The sequence below is a fragment of the Hyalella azteca genome, unplaced genomic scaffold, assembly GCF_000764305.2.
Source record: "Hyalella azteca isolate HAZT.00-mixed unplaced genomic scaffold, Hazt_2.0.2 contig10249, whole genome shotgun sequence".
In the NCBI taxonomy this organism is placed as follows: Eukaryota; Metazoa; Arthropoda; class Malacostraca; order Amphipoda; family Hyalellidae; genus Hyalella; species Hyalella azteca.
The window spans coordinates 22,477-45,502 of NW_025940295.1; the positions used below are offsets into that span (position 1 = coordinate 22,477).

The window sequence follows — 23,026 nt, forward strand, 5'->3', positions numbered from 1 at the left end:
ATTCTATTAGGGTCTAAATTCCTCAACATAGTCAAGGCAGAACTCTCTTCCTTGAACCCCAATGAAGGATAAAAACGCCATCAGAATATCCATTATATATCAATGTAGGAACACTCAGGTTAGTTTTTAAGGATACAATTTTCTTGAAGGATGAAGCGTTAGCGGGAAAGCGTTTAATTAAGGACAATAGCTAGCGAAATTCACTCGTTTGGAATTGTTTGTATAAAAGGGAACATTCGGGGAGTTAGAAAGCAAGATATCAAATATTAATAAAACAAAGAAGTTCAAATGTTGTTTTTTCTGAATAATAAATGTTTAATGATTCAGCCAGGGACTTTAGCATATTTCTCGGCGATCAAATACATCTTATTACAAAAAAAATATTTTTGTGATAAATAGCGACCTAAATGAACTTAAACGTATTAAGGAATGTATGAGTTGTCTAGCTAAATTACATCGCTAAGACTATTTTAAATTCCGACAAAAACTACGGGTAAGGAGCTATGAGTGAGCTATAGGCATCGATAGCAATACAACGTAATGATTAATACATGTATACTGCACATCGTAGCGATATGAACGAATAATGAGACTAATAGGGCATTTTACTGAGTGGAAACTGAAAATAGGCATTATTACAATTTAATCAATAAACCGCTGGGATTACTGATAAGTAAAACTCCAAACTAAAACTATTACCCAATTATATAACTTGAGTAGACACTGGAAGGGTTGTGTGGAGCCCACACTGTGTTTTTTTTTTTAATTCAATTCTTGCAAAGCAATTAAAATATCAAAATCCACCTAGGAAAAGAAATTTTTTAGATTTTCATGATCTGTTTTGTTCTTAAAACCTCGAAAATTTTTTTGAGTTTTATTATTCTCTCCATTTTTTCTTCGACTCGTATGACGGTAAAACCACACCGGTTTCTCACAGAGCGTTACCGAGTCGCTCGTGGTGATGCTTCTGTATTTTAGCCTTCCATTGATCCTCCCAAATATCGTTGTCGGTCTGAGACGCAAGTCTGCGCCTGTCTTGCTTACGACGGAGAGCTTCTTGGTATTGCTGGTACTTTTCATGTTTTCGGCTGATCGGTGCACGGCTGTGATTGATGGAGTTCAAGCCTGAATGATCCAACCTAGCGGGTTTGGTTGTAGTAGTGGACTGCAAAAGACCCAAACGACTAGGATATGGGGTAGTAGTTCGAGTAGTCGGAAGCTGCCTGTGATTTTCAATATTGCTAATAGATGTCCGGATGGCTCGTAGTCTGTCCCTTATTCGTTGACTTCGTTCCAGCAAATCGTCATACTGGTCAAGGAGGTCGTCCTCTTCTTCTTCCGATGAAGTTTCATCGGATTCTTCCGACATTGACGATGAGTCCTCATGAATGGTGTTTGGCGAAGTGCTGGTACCAGCAATTGTTTTGTTTTTAGATTTTGGGCTCTCCCACTTTTCCAAATCAGAGTAGAATTTGCGGATATTGTTTTCCAAGTGATCCAGCTTCTTCTTGTCGGAAGCGTTCAACAAGTCGGATCCTTTCTTGGCACTTTTTCTAGCGGATTCTTTATTTTCTGGAGATTCGTCCTCTTCATCGTCATAATCATCGTCATCTTCGTCATAATCATCATCATCATCGAGTTCTTCGTCCTTGTCGATGGTATTCTTGAGGTCGTACTTGGTGTCCATGTATCCGAAGGAGTCGTCCTTCTCCTTGGGTTTCGTATCCTTAGGCGGGCAGCTGTGCGTGGCACACACCCAGCTTCCGGTGGCACATATACTGTCGAGAACAATGATTTAATCGAATTTAAAGGTAGGTAATACGGAAGGTAACTTTCATTCTATAACCTTTGAATTAATTTTTTTATTGTGGCTTGTCATAAATTTTTAAGCACACACCGATTTTTTAAAGGTTCTATAGTTCTATCTTAGCATTGTTTTCCTAACGAACATTAAGAAAAGTTCAAAATAATAATATGTCATATGACACACATTATGATAAAATCTCGTGCTGGGCTTTTATTTAACCGATATATTTATTTACTTTCTTACCAATGATTGCATTCGACTCGAACTTCTGCACCTTCATCGTAAGCTTTTCCTTCAAGCGAGCAATCTGGAAAAAGTGTGAATGCGATTTACAAAAAAATACATGCAATAATTTCAATAATTTGTGGGTTGTGTGTAATGAACAAGCAAGCAACCATAATACACATCGATATTAATTGATAATCAGGAAGCTGTCGTTTTTCAGCAGAGTGCTAGAACTAATTTGCGTGAAAGCTAGTAAACAGATTTTCAAATTTTCCATGCAGTCAAACTTGGTGTTGTGTTCGAAACGTGCCATTGATACAACTTGCATCATCTTGTTCGCAAAAATTTATATGTTAGTGAAGATTTTCTATGTTCTCCCTATGTCTTCGATAATCTATATCTGTTTGCTGTGCCATTCATAGAAAGTTAACCTAGATAAAGTAGTAGATCTTAGGTTTACTGACCTTAGTATTAAGGTCTAGGTTGCCTTGGTCCTAAGGTCTAGGTTACCTTATGTCTCAAGGTCTAGGTTACCTTGGTGCTAAGGTCTAGGTTACCTTAATCCTAAGTTCTAGGTTACCTTAGTCCTAAGGTCTAGGTTACCTTAGTCCTAAGGTCTAGGTTACCTTAATTCTAAGGTCTAGGTTACCTTAGTTCTAAGGTTTAGGTTACCTTACTCCTAAGGTCTGGCTCTAGGACAAATGTAACCTGTATTAGGTCACAGATTAATTAGTAGTATCTGAGGCTCACCGTTATGTTGGAAAACACAAATTAACAAAAATTTCTTACTCATATAAAAGAAAATATTTAGATATAAAGAAACTTACGCTTCTCGATGGGATGGTAGAGCGGGTCCAACAAGTGCATGAACTCCTGCAGGCTGAGCCGCCAGTCCCTGTTGCTGTCGACCAGCTCTAGGAGGGCGTCCACACACAGCGTCCTGCGCACAAACTTATTCAACTCTAAATTTCTTTTGAGATAACCATTATTCAACTTTAACTTTCTTTTGAGATAATTATTATTCAACTCTAACTTTCTTTTGAGATAATCATTATTCAACTTTAACTTTCTTTTGAGATAATCATTATTCAACTCTAACTTTCTTTTGAGATAATCACTATTAAAATCTAACTTTTTCCTGAGATAATCATTATTCAACTCTAACTTTCTCCTGAGATAATCGTTATTCAACTCTAACTTTCTCCTGAACTGTCCGTCTGTCTGTCCGTCCGTGACCTCAAGTTTTCGTCGACGAGAAAATGCGCTCTCTGTCACTCACTGCAGTGAGTACTGAGTTATATTTTTTAGGGTCTTCATTAGTAATAGTGAGTGCATGGTGATTTATCCTGCGTAAGTTCTTGGTAGTTTGCCTACTTATTAATTCTGGAGTAAAGAGTAAACCTCGAAACTCCCGGTTGAACGGCAAGCCTTTTATGTATTTTCCAGCAATTCATAATTGCTAAACGTGCTGAGTATGGTGCACATTTAACCCTCGTCAGGCTGCATTATTTTATACGTTACAATCGTACCGAGTGGTGGTACAATTGTACATATGCAGTCAGACAAGGATTAAATACAACCATGTGGTAACACTACATATTTTAAAAGTGAATTATTTACTTAAATTCTGAGAGAAAAGTTATATATTATAGTTAAATATTAATAATAATAATAATAATAATAAAAGTTATATATTATATATGATTAAAAAATTAATACATTTAATATAATAATTTTTTTAATTATATTTATATATATTATTTATATTCTCTATTATTTAAAATTAAATTTAATTCTCCATGGAGTTGCCACCTAGTAACCGTAAGGTCTTGCTCAGGTCTGGGCAGGAATGGCACGGTCGAGAGGCAGTCGAGCAGCTCAGAGGGTCGCAGCGCGTAGTCGCGGTTGCTGTCACACGCGAAGAAGTGACCTTCCAGCGACTCCCTGGTGTACAATATAATAACAATAGCGGTTTCAGCGTTTAGTAGGCCGTAGGCCTGTCGCCGATTCTTAACATCGCAGAACATTCACAGCATTTTGCGGTCTCGAACTCGCAACTCACTGCTACAATTCTGCTTTGCTTAACCGCCCGGCCTCCTTGCCGATTTTGACCAGAAACTGGCGCACAGAGCTGGGATCGAACCCGCGCCTCTCTGCTCCAATCATGGTACTCTGAACTGTTACCACTGTAAAATGCTGAGAATATTTTTTTACATGAGAAGCTTAGGTCATGCTTTATTTCAATAAAGTTAACGTCTAGGCATCTGAGAACTTTAGAATAATGTAAAAGCAACGAAAAGAGCGAGAAAAAATTCATAAACTCTTCATTAAGGTTTCAGAAACCAGCTCCATCAACAGTTCAATTTTTCAAATCTAAATTTAATCAAAATTCAAAATCGAATATGGCTATAGATTTTGCGTACAAATTTACCTTTACTTACGTTCACTTAACTGGTTTAACTTACGATTTAAACAAACAAATTATATGAGCATTTATGAATTTAATGTTGGAGAAACTGAAATTAATGACATGATATATATTACAAAACGCATTCGTCTCACGAAGTGAGATCGTAAAGTGAAAACTCATCGTAAAGGGATGTATGGAAAAGCAATACTCCGAAATATTTAAATATGATATGTTGTTGATCTAATTTAAAAAATTTACTCTTGTAGGGATTATAATTGTTGTATTGTAGATCCTTTTGTAGATCCCCGTAGTATATCCTTTTGATAAAGCGGCAGCTGGATGTCAACGCACCTGTAGGCCATGTTGGTTGTGTGCCAAGGCGGCAGCTGGATGTAAACGCACCTGTAGGTCATGTTGGCTGTGTGCCACGGCTGTAGCTGGATGTCAACGCACCTGTAGGTCATGTTGGCTGTGTGCCACGGCTGCAGCTGGATGTTGCGCTGCCAGTGGCTGATGACTGTGTTGCGCATAGCATCCCGTTGTGGTCCGTAGCACACAGCTGGTGTGGACAAATCATTTGCAATTTTATCCATGTAATGTATACACAATTATTAAATAAACCTAGTGATAACCATTGATATAGAAGATGTGCATGTTATATTTCATTTAAAAACAGCATAGACCGAAAATACCTTCAAAATATCACTCACAAAGTCTCTCTTCGGTGGTGGTGGAAACGTGGGGTGATGGAGTGGTGGTGACGACGGTGGTGGCACGGGTCGTGGTGATCCCGAACTCCTTCATTGCTAATTGGATATCCCGCTCACAATATCCTGTGTGCTCCACGCTTATGGGTTCACCCTGTATAAATGCACGCAGTTAATGGAGAGAAAAACATTAGCTTAATATAATCATAAAACAAAATTGATGTACGAGTTCAATGTACCAAGAAAAATACATTCAAACTGAGTTACCTCGCAATAATCTCCGAGTTTTTTGCAGCAAAAAAAAAGTCATTGAAAAGGAACGTCCTTTGAAGGATTATTCAGAGAATTATTTGTAGTGGATAATCGGTTTAAAATATAATTTGAGCCAAATAATGATAGAAATTTTTTGAAAAGTCAATAGATAGTATTGTGGACTGATTACAGCGAGGCAACTCTCGCAGGTTAAAAAGCATTCGAACTAAACTTCTTTCTAAAATCGACTAAGAAGAATTTAAATTTCAATCTAAATAATAAATTTGTATTCTCTGTACTAGTAATATGATAACATTAAATTAGTAACCTTAGTATACCATAGTCAATAATATAATATAGAGTCCACACACAACGATGGAATTAGGCAAAATTGACACATTCTAATACTGAATACAGTAATTTAATACATCAAAATGATAGGCCTAGTACAATTTATACGCTTAAATTGATTATGCAAATAGCAGGTTAAAACTACCGAATCGACACTTCTACGGTGATAAAACTTCAATCCAATAACAACGATAGAAAAGAAATTGCAATCAATCGTTCAGTAAATGCGGTACTGTAAAGTCAATATAAGTCGCCACTCAGCAAGCAAAAACTATCCTTACCTCGTCGCTAGTCACTAAAAAACCGTAAAATACTGGTAAGAATTACGATTATTGTACGGTTTGATAACCACAAGATGACTAAGAAGCTGTATTGATCGCGCTAAAATGTAGTGGTTCAGTTTATAAAATTTATCGTTAATATTAAAGGCCGGCGGCTTATGTAAGTAGGTAACGTTATCGGCATTAACGGTAGACGAGATGAAGTTAGGTTAGGTTAGATAACTGACGGTTAGGCAGGCACGCTGGTGCAGCAGGCAGTAGTTGTCGTACGATCTGTCGTCGGAGCCGCAGACGGGCTTGTAGTGGTCGGGGCAGCGCGTGACGCACACGCATTGCGACTCCCCGCCTGACATGACGCACTCACGCCCAGCTCGGCACACGACTCGGTCACATGAGTCCGTGGCGCCTAAATGGGCAATAAACTTTACTTAATATTTTTACCTAGAGCAGTGGTGTCATCAATCCTATTATAGCGGGCTTCAGCCCTTGAAACCTAGTGATACCCCTGTTCTAGTGTACAAATTGTGATGGAGAAAAGAATAAATAAATTCCAAGGTGGAAGTGATGGCATGTGTAAAAACCCAAAGGCGAAAAGGATGCTGAGCGTGTATATTTCAAGATGGCAATGATGAATAGTATTTTGATTATAAAGTTTATGAGATGAAAGTAATTGGCGGTCATTTGGAGTGTGTGAAAAACAAGGTTAATCGATGGTAAGCGCGTTCACCGTTTGAAAATGCGGACTGTTTGAAGATGTGCGGACTGTCACGTATAAAACGATGAAATCGTGAGGTGACAGAGAAAGCGGATAAATAAAGCGCGTGTATCGCGAGGTGGACAAGTAAATGCATGTGTCAAGCGCGTACATCATGAAGTGGAAAATAAATAGATGTTTAATGTTTAAACATATATAGTTTTATATTTAAACAATATGCATATCGTGATGTGATGCGTAACGTGAAACGGACGATTGGAGTTAATAGTCTTGGGAAGATGGAATTGAAGTTGGAAATAATATCATCCATGAGTGCAGTGTTCAAATCGTGACGCAGGAATGATATGGACGTATGAAGCGTGCAAATTGGACAACGTAAGAGACCCATGCGTGTATAGTTCGCAAATTGAGAAATGGAAGTGACGATAGAATGCAAAGTGAGCAAATTAAATAACGGAAGTGACACATAAATACGAAGTGTGCGAATTGAGAAACGGAAGTGACGTAAGAATGCAAAGTGAGCAAATTGAGTAACGGAAGTGACGCAAGAATGCAAAGAGAGCAAATTGAGTAACGGAAGTGACGCAAGAATGCAAAGTGAGCAAATTGAGTAACGGAAGTGACGCAAGAATGCAAAGAGAGCAAATTGAGTAACGGAAGTGACGTAAGAATGCAAAGTGAGCAAATTGAGTAACGGAAGTGACGCAAGAATGCAAAGAGAGCAAATTGAGTAACGGAAGTGACGTAAGAATGCGAAGCGTGCAAATTAAGAGACGAAACTGATAAGGATGCGCGAAGTGTGAACGTCGATAGGCGTAAGTAATGCCAGGGCGTTAAGTTAACAAATTGAGAATCTGAAGAGGTACGGGTGAGTGAAGTATCATGAAATAGTGTGTCTAAAATGAAACTAAAATCCCAATAAATTGCTTTACATCAAAACGGAAATTAAATGAACCTAAAATCAATCAACATCATAATTTTCGTTATTTTATATCGCTGCGAAAAAATTATTCACAAATTGATTTTCTTGTGTATTAATTTGTTCACATAAAGTAGTTTATAAATACTCACGATTTTTGTCGAGCGTCATCTGAAAAGAAAAAATTTTAGTTAAAACTCGACTGTCTTGTGATTGAGCATGTGAATTTTTAGATCAGAATAAACGAATACGTAAGATGCGTTTAAAATCTTGATCTGCTTAGCATCTACGATTTAAATTATAAAAAATAAAACTGTTTCGTGAGATCAAAAAAAAAAAAAGAACAAATGATTTCACTAGTGAGACGGCAAATCAGGGTTTGAAATGAAAATAGTAATGAAAATAGTAGAAAAATGAAAATAGTTACTAATATAAAGTGGTTAGTCGTGTTACAATATTGAAACTGGCTGAACTTGCAAAAACAATTGAGTAGCTATACACTTGTTAGACTTATTTGGAATGTTAACGTAACTTAACCAGTTTAATATAATAATTTTATACCAACTAGTATACGAACACAGAAACACAAACATTGTCAGGGTTTACAATAGGCAAATGATTTATTTCATGAACTTCTGTGAAACGATAGCGTTGCACTCCATTACATTTAACTTAAATTTAAATTTTATTCACAAATGCCGCCAGAATACAAATCTCAAAAATAAATCATATATCGAATCAATTCACTAACCGCACGCTTTGTACGCTGGTAAAACATTAATTTAAGAGGTAAGAACTTTCGATTTTCTAATAAGCTTAAGCATAGAGTCCTCCAACGTTCAGACAACGAACAAAAAAATAAGTCCATTTATTTCGTCAACCGTAAGAAATTTATCGCTTACAAAGCCCTTGTAGGGCAGACTGTTCAACAACAGCGCGCTTCTTATCTCAATATTGTCGTTTGCTAAGAGCACAGGAATTCTTGCGAGTGAATTCGGAATAAAAATTTGATAAAACTTTCATGGAATGTATGATATTTCCATAGTAGATAAATAATTCTGGGAGTTTTCTCTGGTAGATTAATTTAAAAATAAACATGAAGCCAGGATAACGCTTTTAATTTGAACCGCTTTATGTTATTTATATGAAATTTAATGTTCATATATTCAATCCGAATTCATCTATAGAATCTTCTCTTATAGCAATGAAAACTTTAAAAATATGTAATTTCTCGCATTTCAGAGATACTCAGAGGCTAGCACAATAATCATTCAGATTATGATAAAAAAAATTTCGTACATCCGTACTTCATTCCGGAACTTGTAAATAATATTGAGGCAAGGTCGCGCGAAAATAAAGTTCCTGCAAATACTTACCGCTCGAGACACTGCGATGACCGCTAAGAAGATTAAAATCTGTCTCCGCATCTGTAAGATGAGGATTATATAATTTAGTTAGGAATACATCAGAACCAAACAACAGTTAAACGAATGGAAGCTTAAAAATGACGACGAGAGGTTGGATAATAATTTACACTTACTGCAATATATACAGTAGTGTTTTCTCTAACTAATGCTTATCTTCTCGAACATTTCGTTTAAATTTATCATCAAAGACTCAAATATGCATATTTTTAAGTTATAGACTCGTATATAGCTTCAGTTATCTATGACGAAACTCCTGGAGCCAACAAAGGTGACTTCATCGCGCCGAGAGTATTACTAGTGTCCATGCTACGTCACTATTAGTGCCAACATGGAATGTCTTATTACTTTTGCTTGTACCATTATTCTATAAGTATTATAAAAATAATTCACAGGAGACTGAGCAAAATAAGTATTTCATTAGCAGTTGAATTGATTCACAACCCATAGCCTTTATACCTTGCGAGTGAAAGTCAACTCACTCCTTTTCAGTCAAAGGCACGAGCCTCACTGAGTGGGCCGAGAGTGGGGCACCCATGACTAGACCAGCTCCAGGTGAGACGTGCCTCCTAAAAGACCTTGAATCAATCTAAGTCTAGCCTGATGATTCACCTGAGATATATTATTTTCTGTCCCTGTGTTCGTTTGACATCGTATGGCTATTAAGCCAATGAAAATTCATCAGAGAATATATATGAAAGGATTCAAACTATCATCTCCCTGATCTGTATGAAGATATATATATAGTTCTACCCACTATTTTCAATTCGTGAACGCGGATGTGTCGCTGTCTATCCTGTATACCTACTTCATACTGTACCAATAACTTTCGAGGATATATACCGTTTGCCTCGAGCAAATTCTCCATGTTGTTTGGTTCAAGTGTATCTAAAATTCGTAAAATAATGCAGTGGATAAATTTATTACGATCCGGTCTTTCCGTCATTTTACAATGTAAACTTCAAGTTTGAAATTTTTTAAATCCTGAATTCTTTTCTGTAATAAATAGTTTATAAGACTGGCAGATTTTCAATACTTCAATGAAACGAGGATTTATGAAGATCATTGGTAATCAAAAGTATCAGAAAAAATTAATCGCTAAGTTCATTGAATTAAATAATATGGAGCAGTTATTGATAATTAAAGCATGGCAATAATGACTCCAGACTAGAGCACACTTTATTATCGCCAAATTTGCGTCAAAAAAATTATAGGCTAAAAACTTTTTCCTAACTTTATCAAAGCAAAAAATACTCAAGTCTTTTTCTTCACGTTTTTCCGCGACTCAGGATGAGATTCGAAATTGGTCCACGGCTCTGTTCCCACTTTTGGTTAGTAAATTTAGTTTCAGGCTTTCCATTATCAAACAGGTTTCGGCATCAACGATAATTGATAATCAGGTTTCGGCATCAACGTAAGCCGTATGTAACTCGGTATTATTTAAGTTCAACTTCATTATCAACATAGCTGTCAAATATTTAAGTTGATAGACTCATACCTGATAGTGATACCTCTAACCTCTTAAATTTGCCACCTGCAACTTGCAAGCAATTTGAATAAGCAATTGAGCAAATAATTAATCTACAACTTACCGGCATAACCAGCCTATGGAATGGTAGCCTAATCCCTAATGTGATGTGGGTCTCAGACAGTCAGACTCACATTAGCATGCTCAGTCTCAGATGCACTGATGCAGTTATTGCAGTCTGCAGAGACGCTCAATAAACATTTAACGACTTAACGTAATAAGTAATTGTAATAACTATTAACTACATACATTAATTCTGCCAGGAATATTTCTTACTTACATAGGCCTGAGTGAGGTTGAGTCCTGACCATTAAATTTTGGTTAATAGAACAGGGCTGGAAAAGTCATATTTTTTCTGAAATATTGCTGCTTTAATATCATGTACCCAGTGTGGAATTCTAGAGGGATATTAAATTAACCAGTACACATAGCATATTGGAAAGCATGACCTGAAAGCTTGGAAAGGCCAGGAACTTTGCACTTTCAGTCCATCATATCATATACATAACCTATCACTTTCCAGCTGTGATTGCCTGATTGGTTGATGGGATTGTGATTTTAGCCCCTTCCAGCTTTCCAGCTGTGATTGGTTAATGGAATTGTAATGTTATCTGCTTTCTAGCTGTGATTGGTTGATAGGGAGATGACATGACTCCGCCCACTCACAGATGAGAGATGACATGACTCCGCCCACAAGTACCTTTGAGCACTATATGTTAGAATTCCACCATGTAAGTGAACTTCCATTTCTAGAATTCCACCCTGCATGTACCTAATTTCAGTAGTATAAATTCTAATGTCATAAATTTTTGTTTGATTGAAAAAATTGCTCCTGAAACGACAAACGTGTCATTTCACAAAATTTTCAACTTTTGCTATCTGCAGTAGTATACAATATACATACTTCAATGCTGCCACCTCCAGCCAAAATAGCATGCAGATTGTAATAACAAGTCAACTCAAAACATTTCCTCCATGAAGATTGCATAGTTGCGGTCACGTGACTCACATCAGTGTGGTCACCTACTGCAGTATCATTTATCACTTGAGTTGATCAGTTGCCACTTAACTTAAGTGAAGACAAATGCTAGACTGCTAGTGACTGTTTTTTTATGGGACTTTGTAAATAATAAGTTTGGGGGTCTTAAATAGCTTTTCATGGTCAAGATCCACTGTGCAGAGAGTGAACGAAGATTTAAAGACCTACGGCGACGCATTATCGGCAAAATTTTCGCCTTCACAAGATCTTGCCGACACATTTAAGACGCTTTGGGCTTAAAAATCCATATATTGCCGACGCTGCATCCACCCTCTGCATAGTGGGTCAAGATAAAGAATTCATGGCTCAAAGAAATGGAATCATGGCTGGCAAACCCATGAAGCACTGCCTCAAAGAAATGAAAACACGGCTGGCAAACCCTTGAGGCCACGGCTCGAAAAATCCAGTCACGGCTTGCCAAGTTGCCAAGTAGATATATTCCATGCCTGAAATAGAATAAAAAGCTCTGCAGTAAATTTGAAAGGTGATATTTTATTTTTTATTGTAAAATGTTGATAATGATGTTATGATTGATAGAATTTAATTTAATTGTAATTTGTACTTTTCAGGCCACTGGAGTCATCCCCTAATCAAACATGAGACTCTTCAGCTGCCTCTTGAAACAGATAGCACCTGGAAAAATTGATATAGGGTAAGCTGGACTCTCAAATTAGTCTCTACAGTAAATAAGAATAAGTTCAAACTTCAGTTGCCAATGTAATTTATTCACTTGCTCAAATGGAAATTTTACAAATCTTATAAACAACATTACTAGAGAATCTTTTAACATCAATCTGAACTGGAAAATTTGGTAGAAGCAATCTAGTGGTAAGTAATGAAACAAAAATATTTGTTCTCATTGATAATTTTAAATAATCCTACAGTTCTTGCCAAATTTTCTTCAAAAATTACAAAAAAATCATATTTTTACATGTAATTTTCAAAAAGAGAAAGATATATCAGAATTTAATGATGACCATCTGGAATATTGAGCAGAATTTTTCAAAAATTGTAAGTAAATTTTTTTTGTGATTTATGAGCACTGTTGGCGAATATGTGACATTCATATTTGCAAGCAAGGGCTTTTTTTTGCCTCAGTCATAGGTGTCTTTTGCCAGTTTTTTCAGCAGTGAATAAGTATTTTGTTGTAAACTTTCAAGATTTTCCTGTATTAGTAATGTACAACTAAATGAATATTTTACATCTTTATATGGTGTTGTATGTATGGTAATGAGTAAAAGGCCGTGATGACTTTTCTGCCTGTAGGTCAAACAACCCAATTAATTCAATTTGTCTTTGTTTGACCTCAAAATATAACTCATTTATGAAATAAATAATTTATATTTGCATCAACTCTAAAGTATCATCACAACTAATTTAATTTGTTGAGTCAATAATCTAATTGTGAATAAAGCTAGTTGCCACTTTCGTTTTGGCATTTTGATCATGATTTAATGATTTATAGATTTTATACCTAATTAGAAAATTTGTATTGTAATATTTCAGAGGTTGAGAATTGAGGACCTTTGGCTTGTTCCTTTGACTCAATAATAACCAATCAATCCTCAGATTAAAACCATACAATGATGCAAATATTCAAGGCTTCTAATAGTTATCATTAACTCCTGGGAATTTTTTACGGACGGGCAAATGCTACTTTCTGGAAGTTATGTTCATCATTTATCCTAACCCATGAATAATTTTTTTGGACAGTAATAGATTGTGTATTTAAACTCAATAGTATTGCTACTTCTTATCAATAAATTGGTATCTAACACCTTATTGAATATCAAATGTTTGAGACCTCATGGACAGCAACTTATGTTCAAGCTAGCACTTTAAATCTTTAATGGTTACTGATTTCTATGAGGCTTAATTTTGCAGCATCTCATTGCTAATTTTGGCCACATCTAGGTATCTGATCTCTTGAAATCCTAACACTTTTAGCACTGCTATTGATTTTTTCAGAAAAAATCGGATTTATCCAAGGATCACCCGAGCTGACTTGAAAATTGCTCGAGAAGATATTGCCCGCACGGAACGGAATATACTTCTACTGCGACACCCCTACCTGAGTATTGTCAGTTATATTTGAAATCATAGCTGTGAAGTAGATTGTAACGTTTCTTCTATTGGCTTTCATGTTGTGTATATTGAGTTGAATCAATAATTAATTGTCAATAACTAAGCTTGTGAGTACTATATCATGAGCGTCTTGCATTTTATTAGTGCATGAAATGGTACTTTTAGTTTTGGAAATATAATCCAAAAGCCTAAATCTTCTTATTCAGCATGTAAAAGCTAATGTATTGAATTTAAATATACTTTTCAGAAAGAATCATTTGGACATGAGGAAGCTCTTCATGACTCACAAAAATTGGAATTCAAGAAAAAGTTGTTAGAAGAACAGGAAGCCTTTGCAAAAAAGAGACCAGATGTTACTTTGGATGAAAGATACATGACAGTGAGCCATTCTGATTCCTGGGATCCATAATTTTAGCTGATGTCAGTTATAACACTTTTCTAAATCTTCTCTAATAAACCTTGTTGCATTATGCTTCTACCTACACTGCCTTCTTGGCTTGAAGCTTCAAAATACATTGCAACTTGCTTTTTCTCCCAAGCTTGAAAAATTCAGTAGGAGGCATGTATGGCAGTATATAGGGTGAATTTGTACATAAGTAGTTCTTGAGAAACCTCAATAAATTTCAGCCAAGTTAATTTTATATCGACATCGATTAAAGTTTCTTTACTTCTTATCTGAACCATATGGCTTTTACTATATTTTCAACTTCAATGATTCAGAACAATGATGCAAAGTCAAGAAATCGGTCTGTGGCTGACAATTTGAAACTCGCTTTGATCTTCTAACCGTTTTTAATCCATCACGATGCGATCTGTCATAATTTTGAAGAATCTAATGAAATCTGAAACCGATCTGTGTTTACTCCAATGTGCATTCGATCATTCAAAAATGGTAATTTAGAAAAGGTAATCTGTAAAAAAAAATTGCAAGCAACCATTCGCCTTGTCATTTTCTCCTCTCATCTAGTCTAGTGAGGACAACGATACAGAACAATTTTTGATGGAAGTATCTATTTATACATTGCATAAGGTTAGCGGTAAAACAAATCCACATTGTAAATTTGAAGCCTAATGAAAAATTGGTAAGAAATTTTCTAATTATTTCAGAGAATATCAGCAATTTCGATTGATTGCAAGACCTTCTATTTGATCAATTCCCTAATTTCTTGAAGGTTTTCTGCTTCAGACCACAGGCATTGCAGCCGTAGATGGGGTGGCAAATGACAATAATTCTGCTTTGTCAAGATGGCTTGTGCTGGTCAGCCCTTGTGCCACCATCTCCGGGGTGAGCTGCGGCTCAGAATATGCTGTTAGGGGAGGTCGCTGGTTGTACAACGCTGTCAGATACTCCTGGTCTTCAGGAAACACTGCTATGGGAGGTTCATTAATGTGGTTCAATGAAGTGAAGGGCAGTTTACGGGAGTAATCCGCAGTCACATGGTGGATGCTGCACCTGACGTTTACCCTTTCTTTGTTATTCACCTGCACAATAATGGAGAAATTGAATTTTCGAGCTGTTACTCATATTATGATTATTTAACTATCATCGCCAAGAATGACCCATAATCTCAGTAATAGGCTAATAAACATGTCGGAACTTTCCTGTTATCCTAATCTGTTCAAATAGATGCTACGTCGGTGGGTCTCAAACAGGGAACTGCTCTCTGAGGGCAATTTATACATACTTCCGGTGTGATGGAGGAGTGACAGGGCAAATTTTTGCGGAAATTTAGAAGTATGTCATTGTTGTTATCATTTGTGCAAGAGGCAAGATGCTTATTTGGAAGGTTAAATAGGATATCATTTCTCATCTAGTAACAGTATAAATTCCTATATATTCCCAGCAATATGCCCACCGTTACAGTGACGTAGAAAAATTTCTGTTGATAGTCAAGGTTTGGACCCTCCAGAGGCTTAGGAGGCAATTGTATGGCATGGGCGGGCGCAATAATACCCATCCGTCTCATGGAAATGCGCACATGTTCTGCAGTCAAGACCCAGGGCACGTGTATGCTCATGACAACAGTGACATATGCACCTCCCAGGAATTCTACAGTCTGTAAAACATGAGGAAAGTTATGCAAAAGCTCATTGAAAATATTACAAAACGCATGTATCCCTGTATCCAATATAGGTAGATAAAGTTACATCGATGTTTGGTCAAGTATTTTCTAGGATGTCATAGAAAAATCTAGATAAATCAGGTTTTTATTTCGTGTGATACGGTATACATGAAAATAAATAGTTGAATGTGACTTCATGTAAGGGTTTTCCCAAACTCTTCTGAAAAACTCGTTTGAAAATTAACCTCTTTGAAAAATAGTCAATTTTACAAACATAGATGAGTATCTTTCCAGATGGGAAAAATAAAGAAATGAATACCAAAGAATTATTGAACAACATACGTAATTCATGAACTTATCTCACCTGTTTAGCATATATAGATGATGGTTGATCTTCTCGGCCAGTTTCCTTGAGATGCGCATATTTCTCCAGGTTCTCCGGTGAAGCATAAACACCAAGCTTAGGGAGCAGGAGGTTCTTGCGAGCCTTGAATGGTGATAAGCTAACTACGTCTCCAGCTTGACCAATGCCTGCCAGAAAAACGTACGTATATTATCTTCTGAAATGTAATGATCTTCTGTAGGGAATGAAATGATATGATCTTGCTAATGTTTAAAGGACATAATATCACATTGTATGGGCATTTATGGTTCTATGCACATGATTAGAATGGAAAAGAAAAATATTAGAAAAATTGGAGCTACTGAGAAGATAATATTAATCAGTGAATGATTGGTCCATTAAACATTCTTTCTCTTAATCATTAGTGTTTTCCATGCTTGATAAACAAAGCAAGGCAGTGAATACAGAAAATTCATCTATTCTCATTGGATAATACATTATATTTTCTAAACCCATGACTGTGAAACAAGATATTTAATTTTCTAGATTCCTCATGTCAAGATTTAATTCAATCTTCGTGGAATGGCAATAATACATTTTATCTAATATAACTAACTGGCTAGGAATTTAAAAGCAAAGAAAATACCACAAAAATTCACCATATCTTTATAAGAGAAAACGTTTTGGAGTCCAGCTCCATCGTCAGTTCAAAACACAAAATTCTGTTCAGAAAAAGTTCAGTCCTAGAAACACAAATAAATCAATTAGTAAAGTAAAATGCACTAAAAATAAATAGATAAGACATGAAAATAATGCTAGTAAACGTAAACGGCCTATCTATTTACTATTTCAAGAGGAAAGGAGCTAAAAGCGGCATTTAGACTAGGCTTTTGTTTGAATATATACAGGGATTCTAAAATTCGCAGATCACTAACACCGGGTGCGGAAGCTAGAATTTTGAAATCACTATCAGATACAGAGGAGTTACACTGCTCGGCATGAACATGTACAGCAGAATGAGGTGGATGTGCAAGTAGGTTCCCTGTTCTATAACTCCTGCCCTTATGCTCAGCCAGCCTAGTATAGAAATTGCGTGCCGTCATACCGACGTACGCTGATGCGACAACTATATCTGTAAACTAGTGACAATCGCATAAGAACAGGTAGGGTATCCTTATACCTGAAAAACGAAACGATTCTAAAATTGTTAACAGTAACACATGAAGATTTACATCCGGAAGACATTTGGCAGATATTGTTAGTGATCTACGAATTTTAGAATCCCTGTATATATTCAAACAAAAGCCTAGTCTAAATGCCCCTTTTAGCTTCTTTCCTCTTGAAATAGTAAATAGATAGGCCGTTTATGTTTACTAGCATTATTTTCATGTCTTATCTATTTATTTTTAGTGCATTTTACTTTACTAATTGATTTATTTGTGTTTCTAGGACTGAACTTTTTCTGAACAGAATTTTGTGTTTTGAATTGACAATGGAGCTGGACTCCAAAACGTTTTCTCTTATAAAGATATGGTGAATTTTTGTGGTATTTTCTTTGCTTTTAAATTCCTGGTTAACTTGCGATTCAAGCAAACAAGTGATTTTAAAACTAACTGGCTATGTTGTGTACCCATGGAGCACAAATGTTTAAAAAGAAGTTTAGTTCACTAATTACTGAATCCAAATTTTGAACAACCACAATATCTTAAGAAGCAATAATGAATAATTTAGTTGCATTCATACTCATGACTCGTGTGAATTTGATATCACCTTCAACAGTTTGCAGTAGAAGAACTTTCAAAGGCTCAGGCTTCATCTTGTTCTCTTGCCGCACTGTTTTGTAAATGTAGCGAGGATCAGATAATTTGTGCGACTGAGTAGCATCTGGCATCTTTTCAGGAAATCTTGTTTGGTAAGTCTTTGGAGTGAAGTGTTCAACAACGTGTGTATGCTGGGAAAAAATTGTAAAATATTACCATAATTTGATATTCTTGATTATTGCAGTAGGAACACATAAGTAGTACCATTGGATAGTATAAGAAAACATTATTTCACCAGTTACATTACTACAGATGTTCATAAATTTAAATTACAATATTTTTAGAGTAAACTTGGTTGGGAAATGGGGATTGCCACTCAATGAGACACAAGGTGATTGTTTGTGACAGGGTTTTCAAAAACAATTGTCTAAATTTGATCACCCAATCAGCTACCATTTCAAAATATCTTTTCATGTAACCTTTAGTGTCTTTATTTACTAACTAAATGAAGGAAATGTTTGCAACAGATAGAAACAGAAGGTGTACCACCGTATATACATGTAAAACACAGTACCTACCAGTAAAATAATAAAAGCACAGCAGTTGACTGTGAAAAAAGCTCTTATAATGTGTTTTTCACAATTTTACATAGTTAAAACATTAAAATAACCTAAGGACTGTAGGTAGGTACTAATTCATTGCTTTGCCATTTTAATTGATTTGCCAAAACTTAACATGGGCCAATCAATAAGCCATTCATTTCAGTGCCCAAAAGTAAATGTAAAAACTAAAAACAATGAAACATTCATTTTAGAGTTAAACTCAGGAATAGGGGGTTTGAAAGCACCCCCTTCCCCTCCTGTTAGGAATTTCCCATTTCTTTGCCAATGCACACAAACTGGGGTCCCTCACAACAATGTGAATATGCCTGTGAAAATTATGTTGGATGATTCTTGTTAAGGAAATGTATGAAATACAATTGTCACAGCTTTATAGTGTAGAGAAATAATTAAAATTGTGGCTTTGAAGCTTTCCTCAGAAACTTTTGAAGACATAAATTTTGATGTTGTTACGTTGACTAATATTTAAGGATATTTGTTCAATTTCTGATCACTGTGCTGTGTACAGTGAACTATATCCAGGTGAGATTGTTCAAGAAGTAATAGATGATCAGACAAGCATATATGAAGTCTGTGTCAAAGACTTCAAAGTGGATGCTTCTTTTAAAACTGAGCTGATTTTTTAGAGTAAAAAAGTGATATATACAGCTAGATCATAATAGCGGTTATAATAATAATAATAATTATAGAATACATGAACCTCTATCATCAGAATTCCATCCTGCCAATGGCTAATGATTGACACAGAAAAACAGTCTTTGCAATCAATGCAGGTAGCAGATTATTATTGATAATAGATGATGCATTTTATTCCATCATGTGTCAAACCTTCAACAGATCAACCAAGAAACTGATTTCAAAACCATATCACTAGGTATGCATAGTTTGATTTCTGCATTATCAAGATGGTTCAAGATAAACTTGAAAAAAGGTCAGTTTCTAGACCCCAGGGAGCAGGAAGTGAGCAAATATCTGAAGATCTTAGGTGATGCACCAACACCCAAATCAAAATAGCAAAAGAAGATTAACAGCACTGAGTGTGCCACTAGGAAATATGGGAAAAGTGCTAGAGGTAGAAATAGAGTAGCTGGTTATAAGTAGAACAAAAACCGAGACAATGATAGAAATTGAAAAGATGCTTGGCACATATTTGGTTTGTCAAGTTTATGCATGTGGGGGGTGCTGGGGGTCTGTAGAATATGAGAGAACTATCAGGGCTTTGTTTTAGCTAATTGATATTTAATACTTGCACAGATATTTTTAGTAAATTATGGTGTCCATAACCTATAAATGGGAAACCTCTCTGACTTTCAAAGAGACCTAATTGTTAGTGCCCATATGGCTGGTGCTAGTGTGACAGAAACTACCTAAATGCTAGGCGTTTCTAGAGATACCATCTCAAAAGTAATGACTGCTTTTGAAAGAGAAGGAAACACATCCCCAGCAGAGCACAGGTTTGCCCAAAGTCAGAGTTGTTAGAGATAGACCATAGTTACCTTAATCAAATTGTGAGGAACGATTGAAATACCATGGCTGTTAAATTACTGCAGACCCCAATGGACACCTACAGAACCTAGCTTCCATAAAGACTGTCTGCCCAGAGCTGCACAAATCTGGATTCTATGAAAAAGCTGCAATTAGAAAACCTCTGTTTTAAAGTACAAATGCTTCAAAGCATTAAGAGGGAGGTTTAAAAAAAATCCAGAATTGGTCCCTCGAGCAGTGGAAAAATGTGATTTTCTCTGACAAACCATTGCCAACCTTATTTCCAATGTCTGGCTGAGTTTACTTTAAAGACATTTAAGCCAAAAAAGTCATTTAGACCTGACTGCCTACTCCCAACCCTAAAACATGGAAGGAGATCTGTGATGGTTTAGGGTGATATTTTTTGGAAATCTGGCAGGAGAATAATTTCAACAGCCATGACTATTTAGGAATTTTGGAGGACCAATTTCATCTGACAGTTCAAGCACTACTTCCAGCAGGGAATGCCATTTTTCAAGATGATAATGCCCTGATCCATACAGCTGGAATTGTTAAAAATGGCATGATGAACATTCTGATGAAATTGAGCATCTCATATGGCCACCACAATTACCAGACCTGAATATTATCGAGCTTTTATGGTCAATTTTAGAGATGCAAGTCAGAAGTCAATTCCTGCCAACATCGTCTTTGAAAGAGATGGAGGGAATTTCAACTGAAGAATGGGTTAAAATTGCTTTGGAAACAAAACATAATTTGTATGAATCAATGCCACAGAGAATTGAGGCAGCAATGGCCACAAAAGAGGGACCTATACCATTCTTAAGTACATTTTGTGGATTTCTCAGGCATTTCCTTATTTTATCTAACTCCTACATATTATTTACAACATAACTCTGGTTACAATTCAGAGAATTTTGATACTGCATTGCCCTTCAAATATCAAGCAGCCCAAACTAGTGGGGCTCAAAATAGAGAAAAACAAGATAATTTTTAGCTAACATTTTTAGTTTTGCTATATAACCAGTTTCTGATATTTCCAACAAGATAATTCTGGATACATTTTATGCTGGTCTAATCTTGCAGCTCACATACAAAAGGCAACTAAAAAGTCTCATATTGGCCACTATGACCTTGCCAAGAAGTCAGGCATTTAAAACATATCCTTATACTTTTTGAGCCGCAAGTAGAGCTTTCCTGGCATTTTTGAGCTGCAAATTTTCCACAGGCCACTAAATGAATTATTTCCCATCAAATACTTGAAATAGCTTCATTATTAGGCTACAATATCTAAAAATTACTAAAATATGTAACTTGAAAGCTCAAATAATACAGTGGTCAGTGAGAAGAGCATAACAGGAACTTTTCAAGCTTGTTCCCAATCCCATAAAAGAATTAGGCTATCTCCTTTCTAAATTTTCATAAAACCTGAATGACTGAGCCACCACCACAAAATTTTAAATTTACAGAATTTTTGCCTTTGAAGTCTTTATAATAGTAAAACAGGAAATATTTTCCTGAAATCCTGGGCAAAATTGCAAAAATAATCATTTCTTGGGTTGGGTGATTTTTGAAAATCACAGATAAAAGTGTGCATTTTTCACTGAAGAAAAATTGGGAAAAGGCCATAGAAATTAGCCAGATCCACTGGCACTCCTATCTACTTCACAGGTGGCTTCTGTCCAATTTTCCACTTAGTGATTGTCTTATGTACTTACTAATAGAGTCTAAGATTAACCATCTGGCATGTATGGTGCAATCAAATCCAAATGTCAACTATCATAATCAAGTAAGACCATTCCATAATATTTCCCTTAAAACAAATAATTTTTCATATATTTCAAACAGATTAACATTTAAATTAACTTGATAATTACTCTAATCTGTAGCTGTAGGGATGATGAAATTGTTGATCCAGATGCAGCAGCTTTCATCTGTTTGTTTCCAGCTTGCCCAATAAGATGAGCAAGTCTGAACAATGGATGAGCCATATCGGACTATATTTCAGGTGCCCAAAATAGAATAAAATGATGCTCTTCTTATTCTTGCACTTGTTGACAAATATGACAGGATTGACAGCAGTTGTTCTTGTTCAAACCTGAAAAATGAAATAATTGTTAGTCGCATTACGTCATTACGACAATGATTAGCTTGACTAAGTCACTAAGCTTGTCTTGTACCTAGGCTACTTGAGTAATTGAATAATTATTGAATTCCAGATATTTTTATGAAGATTTGAACCTTTCAATTATATAAATTACAAAGTATAAATTATTCTCACTCAAGATATCATGACAGATCATGCTTTCGCGTAAACAACCTGGCTACAACTGCAGCATTACTAATAAACAAGCACCTCCTGTAACGGTGTAACCGGTATGAGGCTGACTATGACTATGACTGAGGCGAGGCGGCGCGAATGAGCAGTGAGCACACTCTGCAGTCCGCAGTCGCGGATGGTTTGCTGTCGGAATTTCATGAAGACTCGGGAAAAGTTTGATTTGGTATAAACGTGGACCCGAAATAAAATTTCCAACGAATCACTTTTGAAAAAACTATATTTAATGCTTGCTAATCAAATTCACATTTATCTCCATAGGAAATTGGTATCTCATTACATAGAAAACAAATTCTTGTATCACATGCCCCGTACCCGAGAAAATTTTTTTTTTTTTTGAGATACCGTTTATCACAAACAGATTACAAAAACAACGTGAGAGAATTATTTTTTCTGTAATTCCGGATTGCAGTTTCTTCGTGAACGGTTATAAATTAAAGGATAAAGCAACGTAAAATGAAACTAACCTATAATTCCAATTTACTTCTCTGCTTCTGTTACGAAATAAACGCATGAATCAAAGTGAAAGTGCACAAAAAGCTTTAAAATGTTTTTACACGAACTCGGATTCCGTTTTGAATAAAAGAAGTGAACTATTAACTGTGATTGAAAACGAGCGGATAGACATTATTTGTATTACAGAAACACTCCCTAAAAATCACGGGGGGAAAATT

The 23,026-nt window shown here is 35.9% G+C and overlaps 2 protein-coding genes and 1 long non-coding RNA gene across 9 annotated transcripts; 1 reads left to right on the forward strand and 2 right to left on the reverse strand.

Moving 5' to 3' along the window:
- Window positions 1-82: 82 nt before the first annotated feature.
- LOC108675058 lies at window positions 83-9,620 on the reverse strand. Of its 2 annotated transcripts, none has more exons than XM_018163040.2 (10): window positions 9,551-9,620; window positions 9,044-9,094; window positions 7,820-7,838; window positions 6,261-6,439; window positions 5,153-5,303; window positions 4,896-5,001; window positions 3,845-3,976; window positions 2,860-2,972; window positions 2,051-2,114; window positions 83-1,778 (listed from the first exon to the last, which is right to left on the reverse strand). In XM_018163040.2, exons 2-10 carry the CDS (start codon window positions 9,092-9,094, stop codon window positions 932-934), a joined length of 1,662 nt encoding a protein of 553 aa, XP_018018529.1. In that variant the 5' UTR covers window positions 9,551-9,620; the 3' UTR covers window positions 83-931. The 2 variants fall into 2 exon arrangements, with proteins under 2 accessions (XP_018018529.1, XP_018018530.1); XM_018163041.2 differs by having other exon boundaries at window positions 9,574-9,593.
- Window positions 9,621-10,344: 724 nt separating this feature from the next.
- On the forward strand, window positions 10,345-14,680 carry LOC108675061. Of its 4 annotated transcripts, none has more exons than XR_001931084.1 (4): window positions 10,345-10,422; window positions 12,228-12,310; window positions 13,627-13,738; window positions 13,991-14,680. It is a non-coding gene; the product is annotated as an uncharacterized LOC108675061 (long non-coding RNA). The 4 variants fall into 4 exon arrangements; XR_007156920.1 differs by having other exon boundaries at window positions 10,383-10,524; XR_001931085.2 differs by having other exon boundaries at window positions 10,383-10,505.
- A 56-nt stretch (window positions 14,681-14,736) lies between these two features.
- LOC108675059 (39S ribosomal protein L9, mitochondrial) lies at window positions 14,737-22,410 on the reverse strand. 3 transcript variants are annotated; one of them, XM_018163042.2, is made up of 6 exons: window positions 22,335-22,410; window positions 21,892-22,112; window positions 17,920-18,100; window positions 16,171-16,337; window positions 15,600-15,800; window positions 14,737-15,225 (listed from the first exon to the last, which is right to left on the reverse strand). In XM_018163042.2, exons 2-6 carry the CDS (start codon window positions 22,003-22,005, stop codon window positions 14,926-14,928), a joined length of 963 nt encoding a protein of 320 aa, XP_018018531.1. In that variant the 5' UTR covers window positions 22,006-22,112; window positions 22,335-22,410; the 3' UTR covers window positions 14,737-14,925. The 3 variants fall into 3 exon arrangements, with proteins under 3 accessions (XP_018018531.1, XP_018018533.1, XP_018018532.1); XM_018163044.2 differs by having other exon boundaries at window positions 22,371-22,407; XM_018163043.2 differs by having other exon boundaries at window positions 22,296-22,407.
- Between the last annotated feature and the right edge of the window lie 616 nt (window positions 22,411-23,026).